Source organism: Meles meles, chromosome 18, assembly GCF_922984935.1.
Source record: "Meles meles chromosome 18, mMelMel3.1 paternal haplotype, whole genome shotgun sequence".
NCBI lineage: Eukaryota > Metazoa > Chordata > Mammalia > Carnivora > Mustelidae > Meles > Meles meles.
Window position 1 is genome coordinate 17,654,783 of NC_060083.1, and position 24,546 is coordinate 17,679,328.

Consider the following 24,546-nt stretch of genomic DNA (forward strand, 5'->3'; position numbering starts at 1 on the left):
CGGCAGCGGCATCGCCCCGTGCACCGCCCAGAGCAGCAGCGGTGGCGGCGCCACTTCAAGCGGCGTCGCCCCCTGCACCGCACCGCCCAGAGCAGCAGCAGCAGCGGCGCCAACTCCAGCGGCATCGCCCCATGCACCGCCAAGAGCAGCAGCGGCAGCGGCGCCACAGCGAGCGGCATCGCCCCGTGCACCGCCCAGAGCAGCAGCGGCAGCGGCGCCACAGCGAGCGGCATCGCCCCGTGCACCGCCCAGAGCAGCAGCGGTGGCGGCGCCACCTCAAGCGGCGTCGCCCCCTGCACCGCACCGCCCAGAGCAGCAGCAGCAGCGGCGCCAACTCCAGCGGCATCGCCCCATGCACCGCCAAGAGCAGCAGCGGCAGCGGCGCCACAGCGAGCGGCATCGCCCCGTGCACCGCCCAGAGCAGCATCGGTGGCCACCTCAAGCGGCATCGCCCCCTGCACCGCACCGCCCAGAGCAGCAGCAGCAGCGGCGCCACCTCAAGTGGCATAGCCCCCTGCACTGCACCGCCCAGAGCAGCAGCAGCAGCGGCGCCAACTCCAGCGGCATCGCCCCATGCACCGCCAAGAGCAGCAGCGGCAGCGGCGCCACAGCGAGCGGCATCGCCCCGTGCACCGCCCAGAGCAGCAGCGGTGGCGGCGCCACCTCAAGCGGCATCGCCCCCTGCACCGCACCGCCCAGAGCAGCAGCAGCAGCTGCGCCACCTCAAGCGGCATAGCCCCCTGCACTGCACCGCCCAGAGCAGCAGCAGCAGCGGCGCCAACTCCAGCGGCATCGCCCCATGCACCGCCAAGAGCAGCAGCGGCAGCGGCGCCACAGCGAGCGGCATCGCCCCGTGCACCGCCCAGAGCAGCAGCGGCAGCGGCGCCACAGCGAGCGGCATCGCCCCGTGCACCGCCCAGAGCAGCAGCGGTGGCGGCGCCACCTCAAGCGGCGTCGCCCCCTGCACCGCACCGCCCAGAGCAGCAGCAGCAGCGGCGCCAACTCCAGCGGCATCGCCCCATGCACTGCACCGCCCAGAGCAGCAGCAGCAGCGGCGCCAACTCCAGCGGCATCGCCCCATGCACCGCCAAGAGCAGCAGCGGCAGCGGCGCACAGCGAGCGGCATCGCCCCGTGCACCGCCCAGAGCAGCAGCGGCAGCGGCGCCACAGCGAGCGGCATCGCCCCGTGCACCACTGCGAGCGGCAGCGGCGCCACAGCGAGCGGCATCGCCCCGTGCACTGCCCAGAGCAGCAGCGGCAGCGGCGCCACAGCGAGCGGCATCGCCCCGTGCACCGCCCAGAGCAGCAGCGGCAGCAGCACCACCGCAAGCAGCACTGCACCAGAGCAGCAGTGGCAGCCGCGCCACTGCGATGCCACGAGCGACGCCACCCTGAGCCAGAGTATCAGCAGCAGCACCACCGCAAGCAGCCACGCCGCCTCAGGCAGCGCTGCCATCAGGAGCAGCCTCTCAAGAGCCAACGGTGCAGCCATGCCGGGAGTGGGTCTGTGGTACAGTGAGGGTGAGGCAGGGAGCCTCCAGGGGGGACCCCAGCGACTGGGAGGTGGTGGTCCCCAGCAAGACTCGGGCACCTACCAGTCGGTTTGGTTTCTAATGCAGTTTGGTTTCTAATGTAGTTTGGTTTCTAATGCAGTTTGGTTTCTAATGTAGTTTGGTTTCTAATGCAGTTTGGTTTCTAATGTAGTTTGGTTTCTGATGCATGGCGCGAAATAAAACTTTGCTTGATTTTCGCTTTGTGTCAGTCTCGTTCCTTTGATCACGGACCCTAACAGGCCAGACATTTTTTTGTGTGCAAGAAAACCACCGTACTGTAGGAAAACCTACATACAACTTTGGGGGCGTTCAGATGTGGAATTTGTCCACCCTTAAGTCCGGCTCTGCACCGACAGGTTGTGTAAGCTCTGGCAAGTGACGTCACCTGGCGGAGACTCAGTTTCCGCCTCTGTGAAATGGGGACAAACCAGCACCGGCCTCGCTGGATTGTGAGGACGTAACCCTGCAAATATGTGTTATGTCCTACAGAGGACGTGGCAAAGCAAAGGACATCTAAAAATGCCAAATCATATTTTTTCTGTTCCAAATCAACAGGGCTTTTGTTGTTGCCAATCATCCAAAAAATAATGTTTTTTTCCTTCGAAAATAGAGACGCAGATGCCCTCTCTGCGCTCCGCTGCTTCCTAGCACCTGCCATCCAGTCTGTGATTACACGGTATCTTTGATTCCTCTTCTCTATCCTCGTCCCTAACAGGTAGGTGTAGCAGCGCACCGACGTTCCGTCTGGTAGACCTCCGCCGCCCAGCGTTTAGAACAGAAGCGGACGCCGAGAGGCGCGCAACACGGTCTCGGCGCGCGCCCGGGGAGGCGGGGGGAAGGCGGGGGGAGGCGGCTGCGGGCGCGGGATGCCCGGCGAGGCTCTGCCAGGAGCTGGGCGCTGGGGGACGCCGGCTCGAAAGGGCGGGGGGCGTGGCGTGGCTCGGGCCTGCGCGCGGCTCCGCCTCAGCCGCCCTGTCGCCACGCGGCCAGCAGATGACGCTGCAGGCCAGTCCTTGGCGCCCGGAAGGCGGAAGCGCGGCGGGGCGGAGGCGCAGAGACCCGGCGGGGGCCGCCCCCTCCGCACCGCCCCCCGCGGCACCTCGGGAAAGAGGCGCCACCGGGCGTGAGGAGAGCGCGGCGCCCCCGGGGCCCCCAGGGAACATGGGCGTGCTCAGGGCCGGGCTGTGCCCGGGCCTCACCCAGGACACGGTCGGGCAACTGAGGACCCGCGGGATCAGGACAGGTGACCGCGTGCGCGCCACCCAGTTGGGCCAGAGCGGACGGGGTGTGTCCAGCACCGGCGGACCCGGGAGGGGCCGTCCCCTCCGCGCTCCGTCCCGTACCTCCCGGTGGAGGCGCGGGAAGGGGGAGGAGGGCCATCCGAGCCCCCCTGGGGAGGGCAGGCCAGGTGCTGGGCGCCTCGCCGGCCCCCGCGTCCCCGCTTTTACCGAGGCCGCCTGGGACGTCCTGTCCCGAGGTAGAACCGTCACTCCGCTTTAGGTAGCCGAAAAGCCAAGTGTGGAAAGCCCGGGCCTCCCTCCCTCCCAGTCAGCCGCTTGGGTCTTGTTTTCAGTGGTGGACCTGGTTTCCGCAGACCTAGAGGACGTAGCCCAGAAATGTGCTTTGTCTTACAAGGTGAGCTGCCCATCTACACGCTCCAAAGCTGGGTGAGTCCAGATGCTCACCCCTGAGCCAAAGGAGCCAAGGGTTCCCATAGGTTGATAAATAGGGTGGGGGAGCGTATGAGACCCTGGGATGCCCCCTCCTCTGGCGGGCATTGCTAAGAAGCAATGGTCCCCGACCCCACCCTGAGTTGCCCCTGCCCCTTCCGCAGGCCCTGGTTGCCCTGAGAAGGGTGCTGCTGGCCCAATTCTCAGCCTTTCCCTGCAATGGCGCTGATCTGTACGAGGAACTGAAGACTTCCACTGCCATCCTGTCCACTGGCATCCGAAGGTTTGTATGTGCACTTGGAGAGGAAGGTGAGAGGCTGGAGGACAGGACTGCCTCCACTGTGGCCCCTTATGCCGGAATCTAGAGAGAGCAGGATTTTTCAAGCTGTCATGGGGCCAGCCTGGACAAATGGTCAGGACTTCTGAGTTCTCTTACCCTTTTACAGCGTTTCTCGACTTCACACTCTAACATTTTGGGGTTTGTAATTACTTGGTGGGGGTGGGGGGTCTGTCCTGTGCATTATAGGGTTTATGGCCACATCCCTGGCCCGTGTTGACTAAGACAACAGTTGTACCTGTCTTCTCCCCATGTTGTGTCGACCACAAACGTCTTCAGATGTTGCCAGATAAACCCAAGGGGGGCAAAGTTGCTTCTGATGGAGAACCACTATCCTCTAACACAAGATGTCAGTATTTCATTATTATTCAAGAGATCAGAACAACTCTGGTCTGGCCCTGCCTCCCACTTCACTTAAGGACAGGGCAGGAGAACGTGGCAGGACTGATAACACACCGAGTGCCTCCTGGGTGCCGGCCACAGACATTATATATAATCTCCTCAGTGACCCTGCGCGTTAGTGATTATTAACCAAACTTGAGTTTAGCCCGAGGGGATGGAGGGGCGAGGAGTGCGGGGGGAGCAGCCCCAGGATACTCAATCAGAACTGGGTGCATTCCCCACACTTGGCAGCAAGAGGGGCCAAAGAGAGTTTTCATGGGGGAGGACTTCAATTCTGCTGTGTTGTTGGGAGAGGGAAAGCATTGGAAGACTGCAGCCAGTTTCCCGCCAAGGGAGTCTGACCTCTTTCCCAGCCTGTGTGTGCAGAAGTTGTTGAGGAACTCTGCCACCAGCAAGGTCTCTGGATTGGTTTGGCCTTTGCTCTTCCCCTGACACATTCTCCTGGCAAGGTTCACGCAGCATGGGGCTTGCTTCTCCCGGGTGGAGGGCAGGGTCTTACCCCATCAAGCACACCCTATGTCTACTAGGTGCCAGATATGTGCACGTGATGGGTGTACAAGTCTGGCACAGTTCCTGAGCTTCATGAGCGTGGGGTCTAGTGGTAGATAGAAGAGCAGGTGAGGGGCGCCTGGGTGGCTCAGTGGGTTAAAGTCTCTGCCTTCGGCTCAGGTCATGGTCCCAGGGTCTTGGGATCGAGCCCCGAATCGGGCTCTCTGCTCAGCAGGGAGCCTGCTTTCCGCTCTCTCTCTGCCTGCTTCTCTGCCTACTTGTGATCTCTCTTTCTGTCAAATAAGTAAATAAAATCTTAAAAAAAAAAAAGAGCAGGAGAGCAGGAGAGGGGTGGAAGTGTGTGTGGAGGCAGCAGGACTGATAAACCGGAAGCAGACCTGTCCCAGGGGCTTGGCAAGCTTATGAAAACCGACAGACAGAGAAAGCACTTAGGGAGCCGTCCAGGGGGTAGAGGGGCAGGATTGCGGCCACAGTGGGTCAATGCAAAGGGAGATCAGAGTGGTTCCAGCAAGCTCTGTGGGGGAGGCAGTCCCTCTCCAAGCGCCTACGGAGAACCTGGCCCCGAGCTTGCGCTTCGTAGCACATGATTTCATTTTTTTCTCCACTGCCACCAGTGAGTGAGTTACAGTCAAACCCAACCATTGGAGAGATGAGGAAACCGGGGCTCAGGTTAAGTGCTTGCTTAAGTGCTCTCAGCTAGTAAGTAGGAAGCCAGGTGCTTGGGATTATACCTGTCACACTCCTGACTCTGCCTCGCCTGCCCTGTTGCCTCTCTCCTGGTGGGAGGCCGGAATGAGCGGGGAGCTGTCGGCACAGGGCAGAGGCGTGCAGGGCGGACTGGACCGGGGAGGCCTGCGGGAGAGAGGCCGAGGGAGATAGCAGTGCTGGGGGGTGTGAGTCCTATCCAGGGCAGGTGACACGCAGGAGAGGTGTAGAAGAGGTGCGACAGGCCTTACTAGCTGGTGGGATGTAGGTGTGAAGAGTCAGATGAGGCGCTAGATTTCCAGCCCGGCTCCCAGTGTTCCGTGGACACTGGCCGGATGTAACTTTTGAAAGGTAGGTGGGAAGTTACATAGTCAGACATTTGAGAAATACTTCGCCCAAAGTAAACGAGCTTTTTCGTAGTGGGCCGTCTCAGAGCCTGGTGTGCACTGTGAGTCTTTACAAGGACCCTAGAGCGTGAAGTGTACTTGTAGGAAGTTGTATCAACTGGTGGACAGAAGTGGTTCTGTGAAGGCTGGAGCTATGTCTTGTTCATCTCGTATCTCCCTCATTTTATTTATTTTTTTAAACGCCTGCCTGCCTGCCTTCTTCCTTCCTTCCTTCTTTCCTTTTTCTTTCTTTCTTTCTTTTAGATTTTATTTATTTGACACAGAGAGAGTGAGCACAAGCAGGGATAGCTGCAGATGGAGTGAAAGGGAGAAGCAGGCTTCCACACTGAGCAAGGAGCCCGATGTGGGGCTTCAGACCGGGACCCTGGGATCATGACCTGAGGCAAAGGCAAATGCTCAACCAGTTGAGAAACCCAGGTGCTCCTGTATCTCCCTCATTTTAGAGGAAGGCCTTCAGGAAATAGGGAGTATTTAGGCTATGTTGGAATGAATGGCCAAACAAACAAACAAACACTAAAAGCCAATTCCAAGGGAAAGGTAAAGGATCAGTCCCAGAAATTGGTTGTATTCAAAGCAGGTGGTAAGACCCAGCTGTGGTTTTGCTGCACAAGGCAGGTGGGGTGGGGGGTGGGGAGGTTGTCTCTCCACTGAGTTAAAGGTGATTGATAGTGGTCCTCTGGGCAGTAGGAGAAGTGAAACAGGAATACAGGTGAGAAGTAGGCTGAGGGGGATTTGGGAATTCCTTCTGCAGCGTCCTCACAGCCAAGAATGAGGTTGATTTTTGTTTGGAGAGTTAACGCCCGTGGGTTAGGCCAGGCTACACATTAGAATCATCTGGGAGGTTAAGAAATGTTTATGCCTGGGTCCCACCCATTCTGACTTTATTGCTCTAGGCCAGTGGTTCCCAAACTTGTCCACACAATGGAATCACTTGGGGAGGGGTGTCTGCCTGGCTCAGTCGGTAGAGTGCGTGACTCTTGATCTTGGGGCTATGAGTTCAAGCCCTGTGCTGGGTGTAGAGATTACTTAAAAATAAAATCTTAGGGACACTTGGTTGGTTCAGTTGGTTAAGCATTTGCCTTCACGTCAGGTCACGATCCTGGGGTCCTGGGATCGAGTCCTGAGTCAGGCTCCTTCCTCAGCGGCAAGTCTGCTCCTCCCCCCACAAATAAATAAATGAAATCTTAAAATAAAATAAAATCTTAACAAAAATCACTTGGGGAATCTTTTTTTTTTTTTTTAAGATTTTATTTATTTATTTGACAGAGAGAGATCACAAGTAGGCAGAGAGGCAGGCAGAGAGAGTGAGAGGGAAGCAGGCTCCCTGCCGAGCAGAGAGCCCAATGTGGGACTCCATCCCAGGACCCTGAGATCATGACCTGAGCCGAAGGCAGCGGCTTAAACCACTGAGCCACCCAGGCGCCCCCACTTGGGGAATCTTTAAACATCCTCAAAGGTCATGCCTCCTACAGACCAATTAAATCACATTTTCTGGGGATGGGACACAGGGATCAGTAGTGTTTGAAGTTCCCAGTGGGGGCGCCTGGGTGGCTCAGTGGATTAAAACGCTGCCTTCGGCTCAGGTCATGATCTCAGGATCCTGGGATCGAGCCCCGCATCGGGCTCTCTGCTCTGCGGGGAGACTGCTTCCTCCTCTCTCTCTGCCTGCCTCTCTGCCTAACTTGTGATCTCTGTCTGTCAAATAAATAAATAAAATCTTTAAAAAAATAAATAAATAAAATAAAATTAAAAAAAAAAAAATAAAATGAAGTTCCCAGTGATTCCAATGTGCAGACAGGTTTGGGAACTGCTAATACAGGCTTCTTTTTCAAAACTGCTCTGGTGATTTTAATATGCAGGCAGGGTTGAGAATCACTAGGCTAGCCTAGTGGTTTTCAAATGTGGTAACACATCCATACCACCTAGAGGCCTTGTTGAAATTCATACATTCTCCGGTTTCTGATGCAGGGGGTGCAGGAGGCGGGTGAGACTGCATTTCATGCCAGTTCCTAGTGCTGCTGCTGCTGGTCTGGGGAACCACACCAGGAGAACCCCTGCTGTGCTGGAGCTAGGGATTGTCTGATCCCAAGAGGAGAAGCCACAGGCCTGGAGTGGTGACCGGAACGATTTGACTGGCAGGGACCTGTGCTTAGACTCATGGGGTCCTTGGAATTGGAATCAATGGGGTTTTTCCCAAGGAGCTGCTTGGCGTGCACAGAAGGGTCATGGGAGGTCTTCAAGAATCATTTCAGGGTACTGGACTCCGTGAAGCTATTTGCAGGTCTGGAGAAAGGGATATGTGAGGCCAGAACACAGAGCCATTGGTAATGGGGTGTGGTTTAGGGGAAGCCGCTTCAGCCCATATTTGGATGGGGAGTGCAGGGTGGTTAGTGGCCTGTTTCTTTTGTGTGGTTTGAGGACAGAACATGGATTTGGAATTGGCTATGTCTTGACATTACCCGAAGGCTTCCATGGCCAGAATGTCGACAATATAGGAACCAAATAACTAAATACTACTGTTCTACCACTTGTTTCTCTGGGAACATTTATTTACTGGGCCAATGTCCTTGCCCCTGGGTGCTCTGGGCCAAATGGGAAGAGAGACAAAAACAAGCCCATAGAAAATAATCACCAACCCCCAGAACGGAATGAATTCAGCACAGCCGCAGGATACAAGATCAGCACATAAAAATCAATTGTGTTTCTATATACTCAAAACAAACCTGTGGAAATGGAAATTAAAACATAATACCATTTACAGTTGCTCCAAAGAAAATGAAATACTTAGGTCTAAATCGAACAGAGCAGGTATCGGAGCTGTGTGCTGAAAATTAAAACTTGCTGATGAAAGAAATCAAAGACGACCCAAATAAATCGAGAGACAAACTGTATTCATGGATTGAAAGACTCAGCATAGTAAAGCTGTCAATTCTCCCCAAATTGCCCTATAAACGTAATGTAGTACCTACCAAAGTCCCAGCAGCTTTTTTTTTGTGTGTGTGAAAGTAAGGTTTATCCTAATAATTACATGGAAAAAAGCCAATGACCTTGAATTGCTAAAACATTTTTGAAAAAGAATAAAGTTGAAGGACTCAGTCTGCCAAACATTGTCTTACTGTAAAGAAGTAGTCAAGATAGATGTGGTATCGGCCGAGTGAAAGAGAAATAAATCAGTGGAGTCACATAAAGAACCTAGCAATAGACCCACAAATACATCCAACTGATTTTTTTTTTTGGAGATCTTATGTAATCTTTAAAAAAAAAAAAAAAGGATCTTAAGTAATCTTTACACCTAATGTGGGGTTCAAACTCACAACCCTGAGATCAAGTTACATGCTCCTCAAGCTGAGCCAGGCAGGCACCATCAAACTGTCAAGCTTTTAGAATAATCTAAAAATCTTTGAGAACTAGGGCTAAGTGAAGGGTTCTTAGACTTGACACTGAAAGTGTGATTAACAAAAGAAATAAAATTTTTAATAAAAAAAACGAGAATGTATTCGAATTAAAACTTTTGCTCTGCAAAAGAGAAAAAGACAAGCTGCAGAGTGGGGAAAATATTTGCAAGTCACAAAGGACTTCCATTTAGAATATAGAATTCCTAAGGGGCACCTGGGTGTCTCAGTTGATTAAGCGTCTGCCTTCGGCTCAGGTCATGATCCCAGGGTCCTGGGATTGAGCCCCACATCGGGCTCCCTGCTCAGCGCAGAACATGCTTTTCCCTCTCCCACTTCCCTTGCTTGTGTTCCCTCTCTCGCTGTCTCTCTGTCAGATAAGTAAAATCTCATGGGGTGCCTGGTGGCTCAGTCATTAAGCGTCTTCCTTCTGCTCAGGTCATGATGGGATCGAGCCCTGCATCAGGCTCCCTGTTCAGCGGGAAGCCTGCTGCTGCTTCTCCCACTCCCCCTGCTTGTGTTCCTGCTCTCGCTATCTCTCTCTCTGTCAAATAAATAAAATCTTTATAAATAAAATCTCAAAAATAAAATAAAATAAAATGAATAAATAAAATCTTTTTTAAAAAGCATGAGATATATTACTACATACCTACCAGAATGGCCACACCAAAAAATGGTGACAAGACTAAATGGTGGTAAGGATGTGGAGAAACTGGATTACTCATTCATTGCTAGTGGAATAGTAACATGGTATAGCCACTCATGGAAGTAGTTCATGGTTAAATGGAATCTTGCCATTTGCAATGATGTGGATGGAACTGGAGGATGTTATGCTAAGAGAAATAAGTCAATCAGGGAAAGACAATTATATGATCTCACTGATATGTGGAATTTAAGAAACAAGGCAGAGGATCATAGGGGAGGAGAGGAAGAAATGAGACAAGATGAAACCAGACAGGGAGACAAACCATAAGAGACTCTTAATCATGGAAACTAACAGGGTTGCTTTGAAGAGGGTGGGGAGGGGAATGGGGTAACAGGGTGCTGGACATCGGGGAGGGTATGTGTTGTAATGAGCACTGGGTATTATAGACAACTGATGAATCCCAGACCTGTACCCCTGAGACAAGTATTACATTTTATGCTAATTAACTGAGTTTAAATTTTAAAAAAGAAATGAAAATTAACATGTGCTTACTGTACAACCCAACAGTTGTGTTTTTTTAATTTTTAGAGATGGGGAGAGGTGCAGAGGGAAAGAGAATCTTCTTTTGTTTTTAAGATTTTATTTATCCATTTGACACAGAAAGAGAGACAGCACAAGCCAGGGGACTGGCAGAGGGAGAGGGAGAAGCAGGCTCCCCACCGAGCAGGGAGCCCTATGCGGGGCTAAATCCCAGGGCCCCAAGATCATGACCTGAGCTGAAGGCAGATGCTTAACCGACCTAGCCACCCAGGGAAAGAGAATCTTTTTTTTTTTTTTTTTAATTATTTGACAGAGATCACAAGTAGGCAGATGAGGCAGGCAGAGGCAGGCAGAGAGAGGGGGGGTAAGCAGGCTCTCCACTGAGCAGAGAGCCTGATGCGGGGCCTGATCCCAGGACCCTGGGATCATGACCTGAGCCGAAGGCAGAGGCTTTAACCCACTGAGCCACCCAGGCACCCCAGGGAGAGAGAATCTTAAGCAGACTTCCTACCCAACACGGAGCCCTATGCTGGGCTCAGTCTGACAAACCTGAGGTCATGACCTGAGCCAAAATCAAGAGTTGGATACTTAATCGACTGAGCCAGCCAGGTACCCCTTAAAAATTTATTTTTATGTAATCTCTACACCCAACATGGGGCTTGAACTTCCAACCCTGAGATTGAGAGTCACAGGCCCCAATGACTGAGCCAGCCAGGTGCCCCGTGGCAGTTGTATTCTTAGGCATTTATTTATTGGTTTGTTTTTAAAAGATATTTTTTTAAGATTTTATTTATTTATTTGACAGAGATCACAAGTAGGCAGAGAGGCAGACAGAGAGAGAAGAGAAGCAGACTCTGCTGAGCAGAGAGGCTCTGCTCAGGGATCAGGGCTCGATCCCAGGACCTTGTGACCATGACCTGAGCCGAAGGCAGAGACTTAACCCACTGAGCCACCCAGGTGCCCCTTAGGCATTTATTCCAGAGAAATAAAAACAGGTTTACACAAAAACCTGTACACAAATGATCATAGCCGTTTGATTCACAATTGCCCCAACCTGGAAGAAGCCAAAACAGACTTCCGTGAGTGAATGGTTAAATAAACTTGGTGCGTCCGTATCATGGGCGCTTCTCAGCAATAAAAAACAGCAGCTATGGGGGCGCCTGGGTGGCTCAGCGGGTTAAAGCCTCTGCCTTCAGCTCAGGTCATGATCCCAGGGTCCTGGGATCGAGCCCCGCATCGGGCTCTCTGCTTGGCTGGGAGCCTGCTTCCTCCTCTCTCTCTCTCTGCCTGCCTCTCTGCCTACTTGTAATCTCTATCTGTCAAATAAATAAATCTTTAAAAAAAAAAAAAAAAAAAAAAAAAAAAACAGCAGCTATGGATACAGCAACTTGGACAGATCTCAAGGGAATGATGCTGAGCGAAAGAAGCCAGCCACAACGGCTACATGCAGTGTGGTCCTGTTCATGTAACATTCTTGAAATAACATCATGACAGAGGTGGAGAACAGATGGGTGGTTGCCAGGGATTCAAGGTGGGATGGAGGGGTGTGGCTATAGCAGGGTGGGCAGGGGAGACATGTAGTGATGGAAATACTCTGTATCTTGCTTGCGGTCATTGCGTGAACGTACATGTGTGATAAGATTGCAGAGAACTGGGGTGCCTGGGTGGCTCAGTCGGTTAAGCCTCTGCCTTTGGCTCAGGTCATGATCTCAGGGTCCTGGGATCAAGCCCCGCTTCCCCCTTCCTCTCTGCCTACTTGTGATCTCTCTGTGTCAAATAAATAAATAAAATCTTTAAAAAAAAAGATTGCTTAGAACCGTACACACAGACATACATGGAACATGGGAAGTCTGGATAAGCTCTGTTGATTGCACTGTGGTTGGCTTGTGATGTTGTGCAGTACAAGAGGTCACCATTAAGGAAAGGGAGGGGAAGGGTACATGGGACCTCCTGTACAATCTTTTTCTTTTTTTTTTTTTTTGACAACTTCCTATGAATCTATAATTATTTCCAAATTTTAAAAATGACAGGGGCACCTGGGTGGCTCAGTGGGTTAAGTGTCTGCCTTTGCCTCGGGTCATGATTCCAGGGTCCTGGGATTGAGCCCCACGTGGGCTCCCTGCTCTTTGGGTGTCTGCTTCTCTCCACGCTCCACCCCCCAACTCTAGCTCTTGCTCTCTCAAATAAATTAGATCTTTAATAAGTAAATATCATAACAAATAAATAATGACAAATTATGGGAAATGCTATCAAGGAAACCCATAAGGGATTAAGATCCAGAATGGAAGGAGGACCCTTTGCTGGGATGGCAGAGACCTCTGTGGAGAGCGGAGTGATCTTCGGGCTGAGAGCGAACAGATGAGGAGGGGCCCAAGGCAGAGCTTGTAGCTGTGTCCTCTTTCCCTAGGGATGTTCAGACCATCTCTGGACAGAACCCAGGCTTGGGAAGGAATGTCTTGCTTTTCTTCTTGGTTCCCCTCTGTTCCCTCCAGTCTGCTGGGTTGATTCTCTTCCTCCTCTTTCACCAGCCTGGACAAACTGCTTGATGCTGGTCTCTACACTGGAGAAGTGACTGAGATTGTAGGAGGCCCAGGTAGTGGCAAAACCCAGGTACGTGGGCAGCCAGCAGCCGGGAGGACGTGGGGACAGGGGAGGTGGGAAGGTGGGTGCATCTCTCCGGATCCCTGGGGGAGCTTCTGCCAATGTACTTGTGATTCAGAGAGAAGTTAGGTGGTGAGGAGTGGGGCTTGAACTTGGCCCATTCGCGTCAGTGGGATCTGGACAGGATTTGGTGGGGGGAAATCCCATTCTGGGCCCTCTTTGGGGACTCACATTCTCCCAATGCCTCATCTCTTCAGGTGTGTCTTTGTGTGGCTGCAAATGTGGCCTACAGCCTGCAGCAGAATGTTCTGTACGTTGATTCCAACGGAGGACTGACAGCCTCCCGTATCCTCCAGCTACTTCAGGCCAGAACCCCAGATGAGGAGGAGCAGGTGAGGGCAGGAGGCTTGAGTTCCTTCGAGGTTCTGATACAGAAAGACCTCATTATCCCTTATGTCACCTGAATTTTGGGCATTTGGATGAACAGTCATTTCTCGCTTTGAAATCATGCTGTTTTATTAATTCTTCCTGTATTCTTCAAGTGTCCCGTTAGGACATTATCCCAGCGTGGATGGTCCCCACACTGATCTTCCAGGTGACCCAGCTCCTTGCACACCCTAATTCAGGACTGGCAAGCACACAGCATCTGTGTTTCCTTCCCATTTCTTGTATGGCAGACATTCCTAATCAGATCTGCCATACTTTGACCCTGAACTCTGACTTGGCTTTACAGCACGGCACCCAAGCAGCCAACACTGTGAGAACCGGCCCAGGAGACAAAGCCCATTTGCCAGCTTGGACTGGAGTCCTTATGTCTAGGTTTCTTGTTCAGCTTTAAAATCCCTCTTTATCTTGCTTGAGCCCCTGCTCCCTTTTATCCAAAGCCCCTTCTTCACCTTGCCATGCCCTTAGGCAGGAGCCCTCCAGAAGATCCAGGTGGTGCGTGCGTTTGACGTCTTCCAGATGTTGGCCGTGCTGCAGGACTTCCGAAGCGCCGTGTCCCAGCAGGTGAGCGTGTTGTTCTGCCCCTCCCTGCTTCACCTAGCTTGTGGGAGGCTATCTGCCAGGGGCAGGTGGCCAAGCACAGACTGGCAAAGCAGATGTGCCATCTGGTGCCTCCAACTGTGCCTGCCACTGCCAAGGTGGGATTCCCGTGTGCTTAACCCATTCCTGAGTGCCTCACTGTTTTCCCGCCCATCCCCACTGAACAGTAAGACCCGTGATGCAAGGATCAAGTCATATTCATTTCTGCATTCATCCTCCCTGGATCAGGAAGGATTATTTTCAGCTGCAAGTAAGAGAGTCTGTGTGACCGGCACTTGAACCTTGAGGACATTTAATTACCTCACATGAGTCTGGAAGTGGGCAGGTCCATGGTATCAGGGCTCTAGGCTGGTGTGTCTGATTCTCTTACTCTTTCCACTCATAACTGCAAAATGGCTGCTATAGCTTTAGGCATCATGTCTTCCCACATCAACACCCATTTTCGGGGCAGTAATAGATGGCCCCTTTTCCTGCCTTCTTCCGTTTTATCAGGAAAAAAAAAGTCTTCGCCTTACATCTTGTTGGCCAAAACGGAGTTTTGTGTGTATCTTAGACTAGGGGTTGGATCCACCTTCCATGATGTCAGATTTCTGCCCTCTACCTGAACACATCCAGAATCCTGTTAACAAGGAAGAGGGGCTTAGAGTGGCATTTGGGTCAGTACCCCCTTACACCTGCTGGGTGCCTAGACAGGATTTGGTGCACTGATTTATAGGCTATCCAATTTAGAAAGACATCTTAGAGGGGTGCCTAGGTGGCTCAGTGGGTTAGAGCCTCTGCCTTTGGCTCGGGTCATGATCTCAGGGTCCTGGGATTGAGCCCTATGTCGGGCTCTCTGCTCAGCAGGGAGCCTGCTTCCCTTCCACTCTCTCTGCCTGCCTCTCTGCCTACTTGTGATCTCTGTCTTTCAAATAAATAAATAAAAATCTTTTAAAAAAAGAAAAGAGAAGAAAGACGTCTTAGAATAGCTCAATTCATGTTAAACTTTCTGACCCCAAAGGGTTACAGGTTCCTATGGGCATACCTGGGATGGTATGTAAAGTAATGATTTTTACAAACTTTGGAACACTTAATAGTTGAACAGAAACTTGCTGTAGGAGCAGTAGCTTATTATGACCCATGTGTGTTGAGACATGAAGTCAAGTAGCCCTGATCTAATCCAACCCCCTCATTTCTGGGGATGAGTAGAATGAGGACCAGAGAAGTTTAGTAAGTTGCTCAAAGTCACTGCATAATTAGGATAAGAACTAAATCTCTTAACTCCCAGTTGAAATGACTTGTGTTTTTTTTACTGGAAGACCATTAGGTTAGTATATATTCTATTATTGCATCACAAGTTATCACAAATGTAATGACTTAACATACTTATTACCTCACAGTTTCCATGGGTCATGAGTCTGGGCATGGCTTAGCTGGGGCTTCTGCTTAGGATCTCAATAGTCTATAATCAAGATGTCAGCCAGGCTGTGTTCTTTTAAAAAAAATTTTTTTTCAAGATTTTATTTATTTATTTGACAGAGAGCCACAGTGAGAAAGGGAACAGAAACAGGGGGAGTGGGAGAGGGAGAAGCAGACTTCCCGCCAAGCAGGGAGCCCAATGCAGGGCTTGATTCCAGGACCCTGGGATTATGACCTGAGCCAAAGGCAGATGCTCAATGGGTGAGCCACCCAGGTGCCCCTTCTTAAAAGATTTTTAAAAATATTTCATTTATTTATTTGAGAGAGAGTGAGAGCATGAACAGAGGGGTGGGGTAGAGAGAGAGGGAAAAGCAGACTCCCTGCTAAGCAGGGAGCCCAATGTGGGACTTGATTCCAGGACCCCAGGATCATGACCTGAGCTGAAGGCAGACGCTTAACCGACTGAGCCACACAGGCACCCTGGACTTTGCTCTTATCTGAAGACACAACTGGGGAAGAATCTGCATACCAGTTCCCTGGGATTGTCACCAGGACTCATTTCTAGTGAGTTCAGTGTCTTGCTGGCAGTTGTCCAGGCTCCCACTGTTCTCTGCCCTGTGGCCCTTTCCATAGGCAGTTCACAGCATGACCACTTGCTTCATCAAAACAGCGCAAGAATGAGAGCAAGGGGCGCGTGGGTGACCCAGTCGGTTAAGCCTCTGACTTCAGCTCAGGTCGTGATTTCAGGGTCCTGAGATCGAGCCCCTCATTGGGCTCTGTGCTCCTTGGGGAGTCTGTTTCTCCCACTCCCTTTGCTCCTCCCCTCACTTATGCTCTCACTCTCTTTCCTTCTCCCTCAAATAACTTAGATTAAAAAAAAAAAAAAGAGTGAGAGCAAAATGGAACATGTAGTTTCATGTTACATAATGTAATCTTGGGAGCAATGTCCCATTACCTTTGCCATGAGGCATAGACTAATCAAGACAGTCCAGCACCTTTGACAGTGTATTAGTCAGAAGCTAGCCACAGGACTCACCCGCAGTTGGAGGGGGGGATTACACAAGCGCTCGAACACCTGGAGGTGGAGGTCAAGGGGCCACTTTAGGGTCTGTCCCCCACAGATAACCTGATAGCTCCATAGTTACCAGCAGTGAAAGGCTGGCTGTCCACATTTTAGCCAGAGATTTTAACCTGCTCTCCCAGACTGAGGAAGAGCTAAGCTGATTACAGTTTTAACTTCTCTTCCTTTCGGCCATCCTCTCCTAGACGAGCGGATGGCTGAGAGTCAGTAACTGGACAATGAAGGAAAACATGGAAAAGACTAGATAATGCTGAATATCCAAGATCTGGCCAGCATGAAGTGAGAAAGAAAGTTGTGGAAACAGAAGCAGCAAGTGACTTGGATAATAAAGAGTAAGGGAGATTAGGTACAAGAAACTAGGACGATGCATATGCGTGTGTGGAGAAAAAGATGGTGGTTTTAACAGAGGGCTGTCTATATAATCTGTATTTGGAACTGCTTGAGATGCGGAAGATGAGGCCCTAGAGGCGTGATCTAGAAGGAGACTGAAGTAAAGAGAAAGCTAACCCCTTCAGCACAGGAAGTTGGGAATTAGGGAAGTAAACAGAAGAGGAAAAGGAGGAGCCTGGCAAAATGATGGTGGGGGAGGCTGGCCATGAGAGAGATGGCTACTAAGCAGATTCAGGACTGGGGGTGCCTGGGTGGCTCAGTCGGTTAAGTATCCCACTCCTTTTTTTAATTTTTTTTTTAAGATTTATTTGTGTGAGAGTGTGTGCAAGAGAGAACAATTGTGGGGAGGGGCGGGGGAGGGAGAGAGACAGAGGATCCCAGAGCATCTCCACTGAGCAGGGAGTCCAATGTGGGGCTAGATCCCAGGACCCCGAGATCATGACCAGAGCTGAAATCAAGAGCTGGCTGCTTAACCAACTGAGTTACCCAGGCACCCCAAGTGTCCCACTCTTGGTCTCACCTCAGGTCTTGATCTCAGGGTCCTGAGTTCAAGCCCCGCATTTGGCTTCACTCTAGGTGTAGGGCCTGCTTTAAAAGGAAAATCTCGGGGCACCTGAGTGGCTCAGTTGGTTGAACATCCAGCTCTTGATTTTGGCTCAGGTTGTGATCTCAGAATTGTGGGACAGGGCCCCCCATTGGGCTCTGCATTCAGTGTGGAGTCTGCTTGTCCTTCTCCCTCTCTCTTTCTCCTTCCCCTATGCATGGGCTTGCTCTCTCTCTAATAAATGAATAAGTAAGTAAGTAAATAAATAGATAAGTAAAATATTTAGGGAAAAAAAATCTTAAAAAAATAATTCAGGGCTGGGGGCCTGGCTGTCTCCATGGGTGTTGCATGCAACTCTTGATCTCGAGGCTGTGAGTTCAAGCTCCAAGTTGGGTGTAGAGATTACTTTAAAAATACCTAAATAAAGAAAAGAAAGAAAGAAAATTCGTGACTGGGGCCAGAGAACTTGGAATAGGGATTTTTCAAATTTAATTATTTTGGTGTATCTGCGATGTCCTGTGATTTAAACTCCCGTATCCACCCAAGTCTTCAGTAAAATCTATTATACCTACAAATGGAGATGGGGGAAAAAGACCTTACTGAAATTCCATGAGGCCTGCCCAGTTATATTTGGAGTTGGAGAACTTAATTTCTTACCCGTTTCTGATAGAGGAGCAAGCTTGCTCTATAATGGACGCTCCCTAGAGGCCAACTGGTTTATGGCATCTGCTTTTCCCCAGGTGAGCAGCGCCTCAGCGACTGTGAAGGTGTTGGTTGTGGACTCAGTCACTGCGGTGGTCTCCCCACTTCTGGGAGGTCAGCAGAGGGAAGGTAAGAGGTGCGGCAGAGCCCAGGGTCCAGGACGTCATCTAGCCTCCCGCCTCTGGAATCCAGTCCCCGATCAGTCCAATCCCAGGTGCCCTGCTGCCCTCGCCCTCTGCTTCTCCTTCTCCAGGTTTGGCCTTGATGATGCAGCTGGCTCGAGAGCTGAAGACCCTGGCCCGGGACCTTGGCGTGGCAGTGATGGTGAGGAAGTGCACTTGGCAGATTGCTCGTCTAATCTCTGCTCCCTGGGCTTTGCCGAGGCAGGACATGAATTCGATTTCTACTTCCAGCTGTTTACTTTCCTTGAATGGCAACTTAACCCCCAACATGGTCCTTTAGGACAGGATCTTAACCCAACTTCTCTGGGCTATCTAGAGCCCTAGACTGTGACGGGATCAGACATAAATAGCCAAGGGGTCAGGGACAGTCTTAGTTTTCTCTTACTCTAAGACAGGTTTATTGAGGAATAATTCACACACAGTGACTTTCTCCTCATGTGAAGTTTGACTAACAGATACTAACATATGCAATCTTGTTACAAGGCACAATCAAGATCTAGAATATTTGGTCACCCAAAAAGGTCCCCAAGCCCCAGACAACCACTGATCTGGTTTCTGTCCCTATACTTTTGCCTTTTTCAGTGCTTCATAGAAAGGAATGTTTTTGCTTTCAAAATAACTTTTTCTGCTTACTGGAGACTTTTTTAAAAAGTCTGTATGCTTCTCATAGGGTAAAAAATAGTTAAATATAGGAGTCAAATTTATACTAAGTCTCCACATCCACAGAAAACATATTAATATTTTTATATATCTCCATAGGACCTTTTTTCTCTGCTGTATATACATACACTTTTCACCAGCTTTCCAATTAAACTGTAAGCTTGTTTAAAAAAAAAAAAGCCTCATCTCATTCCATTTCCGTCTTTAGATAGATGCTTTAAGAATGCCATTTTTAGCAGTTACGTATTTTATTTAATACCTGTGTCACAGGGGTCAGCAAACTTTTCTGTAAAGGGCCGGAGAGTAAACAGTTGTGGCCATATGGTTTCCGTCACAGCTACTCTGCTCCGCCAAGGTTTTGTGAGAACAACCACAGCCAGTCCCTAAACAGAGGGCATGGCTACGTTCCAGCCAAACTTGACTTTCAGAAATAATTTTGGGGCCACGGTTGGTGTGTCGGGAGTAGTTTGCCAACCCCTCGTGTCCCATAATGGTCTGTTTCCTAATTGTGGGCCTGTAGTTCATTACTGGTTTTCCTCTTTTATTTTCTTAATTTTAATTTTTAAAAAAGATTTTATTTATTTATTTGACAGAGAGAGAGCACAAGCAGGGGGAGCAGCAGGCAGAGGAAGAGGGAGAGGCAGGCTCCCCACTGAGCCGGGAGCCTGATGTCGGACTTGATCTCTGGACCCTGGGATCATGACCTGAGCTGAAGGCAGATGCTTTACCCACTGAGCCACCCAGGCACTCCTGGTTTTCCTCTATTTTAAGTAAAATTCTGGGGTGCCTGGCAGCTTAGTCGATTAAGCATTAAACTCTTGATTTTGGCTCAGGTCAAGATCTTGGGGTCATGAGATTGAGCACACATCAGGCTCTATGCTCAGCAGGGATTCAGCTTTAGATTCTCCCTCTCCCTCTACCTCTCACCCCTGCTCACACACTCACTCTCTCTCTAAAATAAATAAATAAATCTTTAAGTAAAACTCCAGTGAACACCCTGATACCCAAATTTCTTTGCACATTTCATATTATTTCCTCAGACGCCTAAAAGTATAATTATAGAGTCAGGGGCAAATACATTTTTTAACTAATCTAAATTTTTTTTAAAGATTTTATTTATTTATTTGACAGACAGAGATCACAAGTAGGCAGAGAGGCAGGCAGAGAGAGAGAGGAGGAAGCAGGCTCCCCGCTGAGCAGAGAGCCTGATGTGGGGCTCAATCCCAGGACCCTGGGATCATGACCTGAGCCAAAAGCAGAGGCTTTAACCCATTGAGCCACTCAGGCGCCCCCTAATTTAATTTTTAAAAGTATCTTATTTATTTATTTGAGAGAAAGAGAACCAGAGAGAGAAAGAAAGAGCATGGGGGGTGGGGGGGTTGAGAGGTGGGCAGAGGGAGAGGGAGAAGCAGACTCCTCGCTGAGCAGGGAGCCCAATGCAGGACTCAATCCCAGGACCCTGGGATCATATCCTGAACTGAAGACAGACGCTTAATCATCTGAGCCCCCCAGGCACCCCAAAAATACATACATTTTTAAGTGTATAGATATGATATTGCCAAATTTCCAGGAAGGTTATACTAATTTGTACACCCACCAGCAGTGTTCTTTTAGTTCTTTTTTTTTTCTTTTTTAAAGATTTTATTTATTTGACAGAAATCACAAGTAGGCAGAGAGGCAGGCAGAGAGGAGGAAGCAGGCTCCCTGATGAGCAGAGAGCCCGAATTGGGGCTCGATCCCAGGACCTGAGCCGAAGGCAGAGGCTTTAACCCACTGAGCCACCCAGGTGCCCCTCTTTTAGTTCTTGAGTCCCAGGGCCTCCCTCTCCTGACTTCAGGCTGTGTATGATCACCTGCTTGTGGCCCTAGCTTAGGCAGTGGGGACTCAGTGATGAACAAGCTGCAGCCCCCTGCCCCCGGTTGGGGGGGCCAGTGGGGAGATTGTCATCAAGAGGATGCCCTGCCGTGAGGCTCGGGTTGCCCACCTATGGCTGTGCTGGGCGGAGAAGAACTGACTGACCAGACCTCCCTTTCAAAGCTCCCACAACCTCCTACATACAGATGTACTCCCTGCTGCAGGGGCTGGGTGGATGTGGCTCAGAATGCCTGTCCGCTGGGTTGGGGGTGTAGGAGGTGTGAGCCCACTCCTCTCTTCCCTCCACCAAAGTGCAGACAGCGCTGCTTATTACCAAACCCGTGGCCCATGACCTTCTTTCTGCTGGAGTCAAGCCTGATGCATGGTAATTTCATGGAAAGAGTTGAGCACGAGTGAGGACCCAAAGTTCTAGTTCCAGACCTGCTTTCAGTAACTCAGGGATCCTGGGGGGAAGTCCTTTCTCTGTGCAGGGCCTCAGTTTTCCCACTTGTAGAATGAAGCAGCAGGAACAGATATCCTCTATACCAGCATGATCAATCTGGGAGTCTGTTTCTTTTTGCCTTAGGTAACCAACCACATGACCCGAGACAGGGACAGCGGGGATCTCAAACCTGCTCTCGGACGCTCCTGGAGCTTTGTACCCAGCACCCGGATTCTTCTGGACATTGAGGAAGGAGCAGGAGCATCGGGCAGTTGGCGCAGGGCATGTCTGACCAAATCTCCGCGTTTGGTGAGCCGGTCACAGGGGAAAGCCAGGAATCTGGGCCCTTGAGGGTGTTTGTGTGCCCAGATATCTCACAGAGGGATTCTTGGATGCTGAGACCCGGCAACCAAAGATGCTGCCTGTTCGAGTTGCTTAACTCAAAAATTTACCCTTCCCTCCTGTCTTTTTCCAGCCAACAGGTTTCCAGGAGGTGGTAGACATTGGGACCTGGGGGCCTCCAGAGCAGAGCCCAGCGTCCCAGGAAGGTCAGATATGACTGTGCTGTTGATTGGGGAAAGCGGGGGATCTCAAGCGCCCCACCTCTGTGCCCACTAGCAGCTGCTGTTCACTGCCACCCAGCACTTGGGACTGTAGGAGAAGCTCTTGGGCTGGGCAGAAGAGACAACTCTGTTTCCTCAGCCTCTCTTTCTGTGGCAAGAGAGGACGCTGTGGTGGAAGGACCCAGAAACTCACGCCTGTCCCAGGTTTTCTTCCTTGTTTCTATCATGTATGTTTCCATGGGAGCTGAGTTCACCCTGGCCTCTGGCCTCTCTGAAGAGGCCTGCTAGCGACCAGACGGAACCCTTTGTGTCACCATGGTACCCGCGTTCCATCCTCACGCAGTGACTGAGCCCAGAAGCCTCTGCTGCTCTCTTTTTGATTTTGTTTCTGTTTTTCCATCTGTAAGATGGACATCCCTTTCTCCTAGCGTCGTCTTTGAGTTCCGGGTAGAAGTGACCTTGCAAATGCAAAGCCCTTCTTTATGTATGTCCTGCTCTTAAAAATACAAACAGGAAATTCCCTGAGTCCCAGAGCCACCTGGTTTCCCCCCAGAAGGGTGTTTTTTCAGTTTCCCCCAGTGAGGTTCCAAAGAGTGGTTCTTCCTTTTTTTCCTCTTGCTGATTTGGTTTCACGCACCTGCGTGCATCACCGTGACTAGGTGAGACTGGGAACTCGCTGCAGTCCCAGGGATATAATTTAACAGGAAGGGAGAATGTGGCCCTGGTGAAGTCAGCTACCTGTTTATTATGCATGGTGCCCTGTAGGGCCCCTCCACAGTATAGAGTAGCCAGAGGTGGTGAACCATGGCCTTGCCCATAAACAGACAGGAGAGAATTTGCACAGTAAATAGAGCCAGCTGGGAAAATTGATGCTGGCGTAAATAATACATGGCAAATCTAGTCCTTTATGCAGAAATTCATTGCCAGTGGCTCCGAGATGCACTATAATTACCCTTCTCTTCCTGCCAGCTGTACCACAGCCTGGTGCCCTAGTCTATGAAATAACCCCCCTGTCTGTTAGCGGCACTGTGGCCATCCATCTGAGAGCTGCAGCCCTGGCTTGGGGGTGGGGGAAATGAAGGACACCAGGGAAAGAATAATAAAAGGCAAAGTAGAGAAATGATTGGAATTGTTTACTGACCACATTTTTTAGAGGAAGTTCGCCTTTCTCCGTGAGAGAGCCTGTCGTGATTAATTAGTTGTGTCTTGGCTGCAGGAAGGGGGGGGGGGGGTCAGAGTTCCAGGAGGAAGATAGGACACAAAGACGATGAGCATAGCAGAGACAGAGGCCGGAAGCCGGGAGGATCTGAGCGAGCAGCAGACGGGCTCCAGGGTATCTGCCTGTGGGAGGACAGGGGAGGGGAGCCTACGACTGGGGGGAGGCTGGCCCTGCTGGCTACAGAAAGGACCCCAGGAGAAACGAGTCTTCATCTCATTCCGTGAGGGGTTGGTGGATTTCCGCAACCACCATAGGAAACAGTATGTTAAGTAAGGGATGGCAGATCCCTGCCACATCCACCTTTTGGGTATTTTGAGCCTCTGGGCGGGGAGGGTCTCACCAGTCTCCCCAGCATTCTTATTCTGTGGAAGTCGCAGTGTTTTGCGGTTTTTCTCCACATGGCACTCGAGGAACATGTGCTTGAGATGGAGCCCGGTTGCCCTCTCTGGCCTGGGCAGATCTGCTGTGTTCCCTGTATGTAGGGAGTCGGGACCCTGCAATAGTGGGGTTTCAAAGGCCTGTAAGGATCATGTGGCCATGATCACTTAGCAGAGAGGGAAACTAAGGCCCAAAGAGTTGAAGTGACAGTCCTTGTGGTGAAACAGCAGCCGGCACCCAGGACTCCTGATTCTCAAGCCAGGACCCTTTGGGTCTCCGGGCTGCCTTTAGTTTCCATCTGCACAGCTCTCTTCCCACCGGGTGCTAACTCCAGCTCAGGGGGCCACAGCCATCACCCAGGTGGCTTGGCTGACCATGGGAAGGTGCCCCATTCACTGCTGCTCCAGACCACCTGTGACAGTCCTGCAGGACCTTGTCCCTCACAGCTTGCTTCCTCCTTGGACCTTTCTCTCAGACCAGAGCTTTCTCTCACACTGCCTGCTGCCTCTGCACATGCCATTCGGGGCACCCTGCCCTGAGCAGTTCCCCTCACAAGCCTCAGGCTAGGCTGGCTCTCCTTCCGACGTGCCTCTTGCTCCCTTGGCTTGTGTGTCTGCCTCAGTGTCTGGTGCACACTCACCCTGACATCCTCCCTTATGCATCAGATGTGGTCTAGATAGACATCATAACCCCTCATTACCACTCATCTTCCTGTGCACTTGTCTGCCTATGAGCTCAAGATCCATTTAAAAAAAAAAGATTTTATTTATTTGACAGAGAGAGATCACAAGTAGGCAGAGAGGCAGGCAGAGAGAGAGGGGAAAGCAGGCTCCCCGCTGAGCAGAGATTCCCGACTCGGGGCTCCATCCCAGGATCCTGGGATCATGACCTGAGCTGAAGGCAGAGGCTTAACCCACTGAGCCACCCAGGAGCCCCTCAAGATCCATTTTTTAAAAGATTTTATTTATTTATTTATTTGAGAGAGAAAGAGCAGAAGTTGGAGGGAGGGGCAGAAGGAATGGGAGAAGCAGACTCCCCACCTAACAGGGAGCCCTACGTGGGGCTCCATCCCAAGACCCTGGGATCATGACCTGAGCTAAAGGCAGATGCTTAACCAACTGAGCCACCCAGGCACCCAAGCTCAAGATCCATTTTAAGAACCTCCCATTTCAATTTTTCTTTGCTCTTTCCATAGTCTGGGAGATCAGTAGTGGTTAACTATATGAGTGGGTGGGCTTTTGTGCATTTTAAAGACAGCGAAGGAGGAATGTAGGAATGTTCTTCTCCTGATCTAGATAGTCATGAAGTCCCCAAAGTCTTTTTATG

General features: G+C 50.8%; 1 protein-coding gene across 1 annotated transcript; it reads left to right on the forward strand.

Moving 5' to 3' along the window:
• Positions 1-2,583: 2,583 nt before the first annotated feature.
• Positions 2,584-22,148, forward strand: RAD51D (RAD51 paralog D). Its single transcript, XM_045984265.1, has 10 exons — positions 2,584-2,796; positions 3,127-3,188; positions 3,388-3,506; positions 12,691-12,772; positions 13,021-13,155; positions 13,676-13,771; positions 17,961-18,051; positions 18,176-18,246; positions 21,205-21,369; positions 21,536-22,148. Exons 1-10 carry the CDS (start codon positions 2,715-2,717, stop codon positions 21,617-21,619), a joined length of 987 nt encoding a protein of 328 aa, XP_045840221.1. The 5' UTR covers positions 2,584-2,714; the 3' UTR covers positions 21,620-22,148.
• The last annotated feature ends 2,398 nt before the right edge of the window (positions 22,149-24,546 follow it).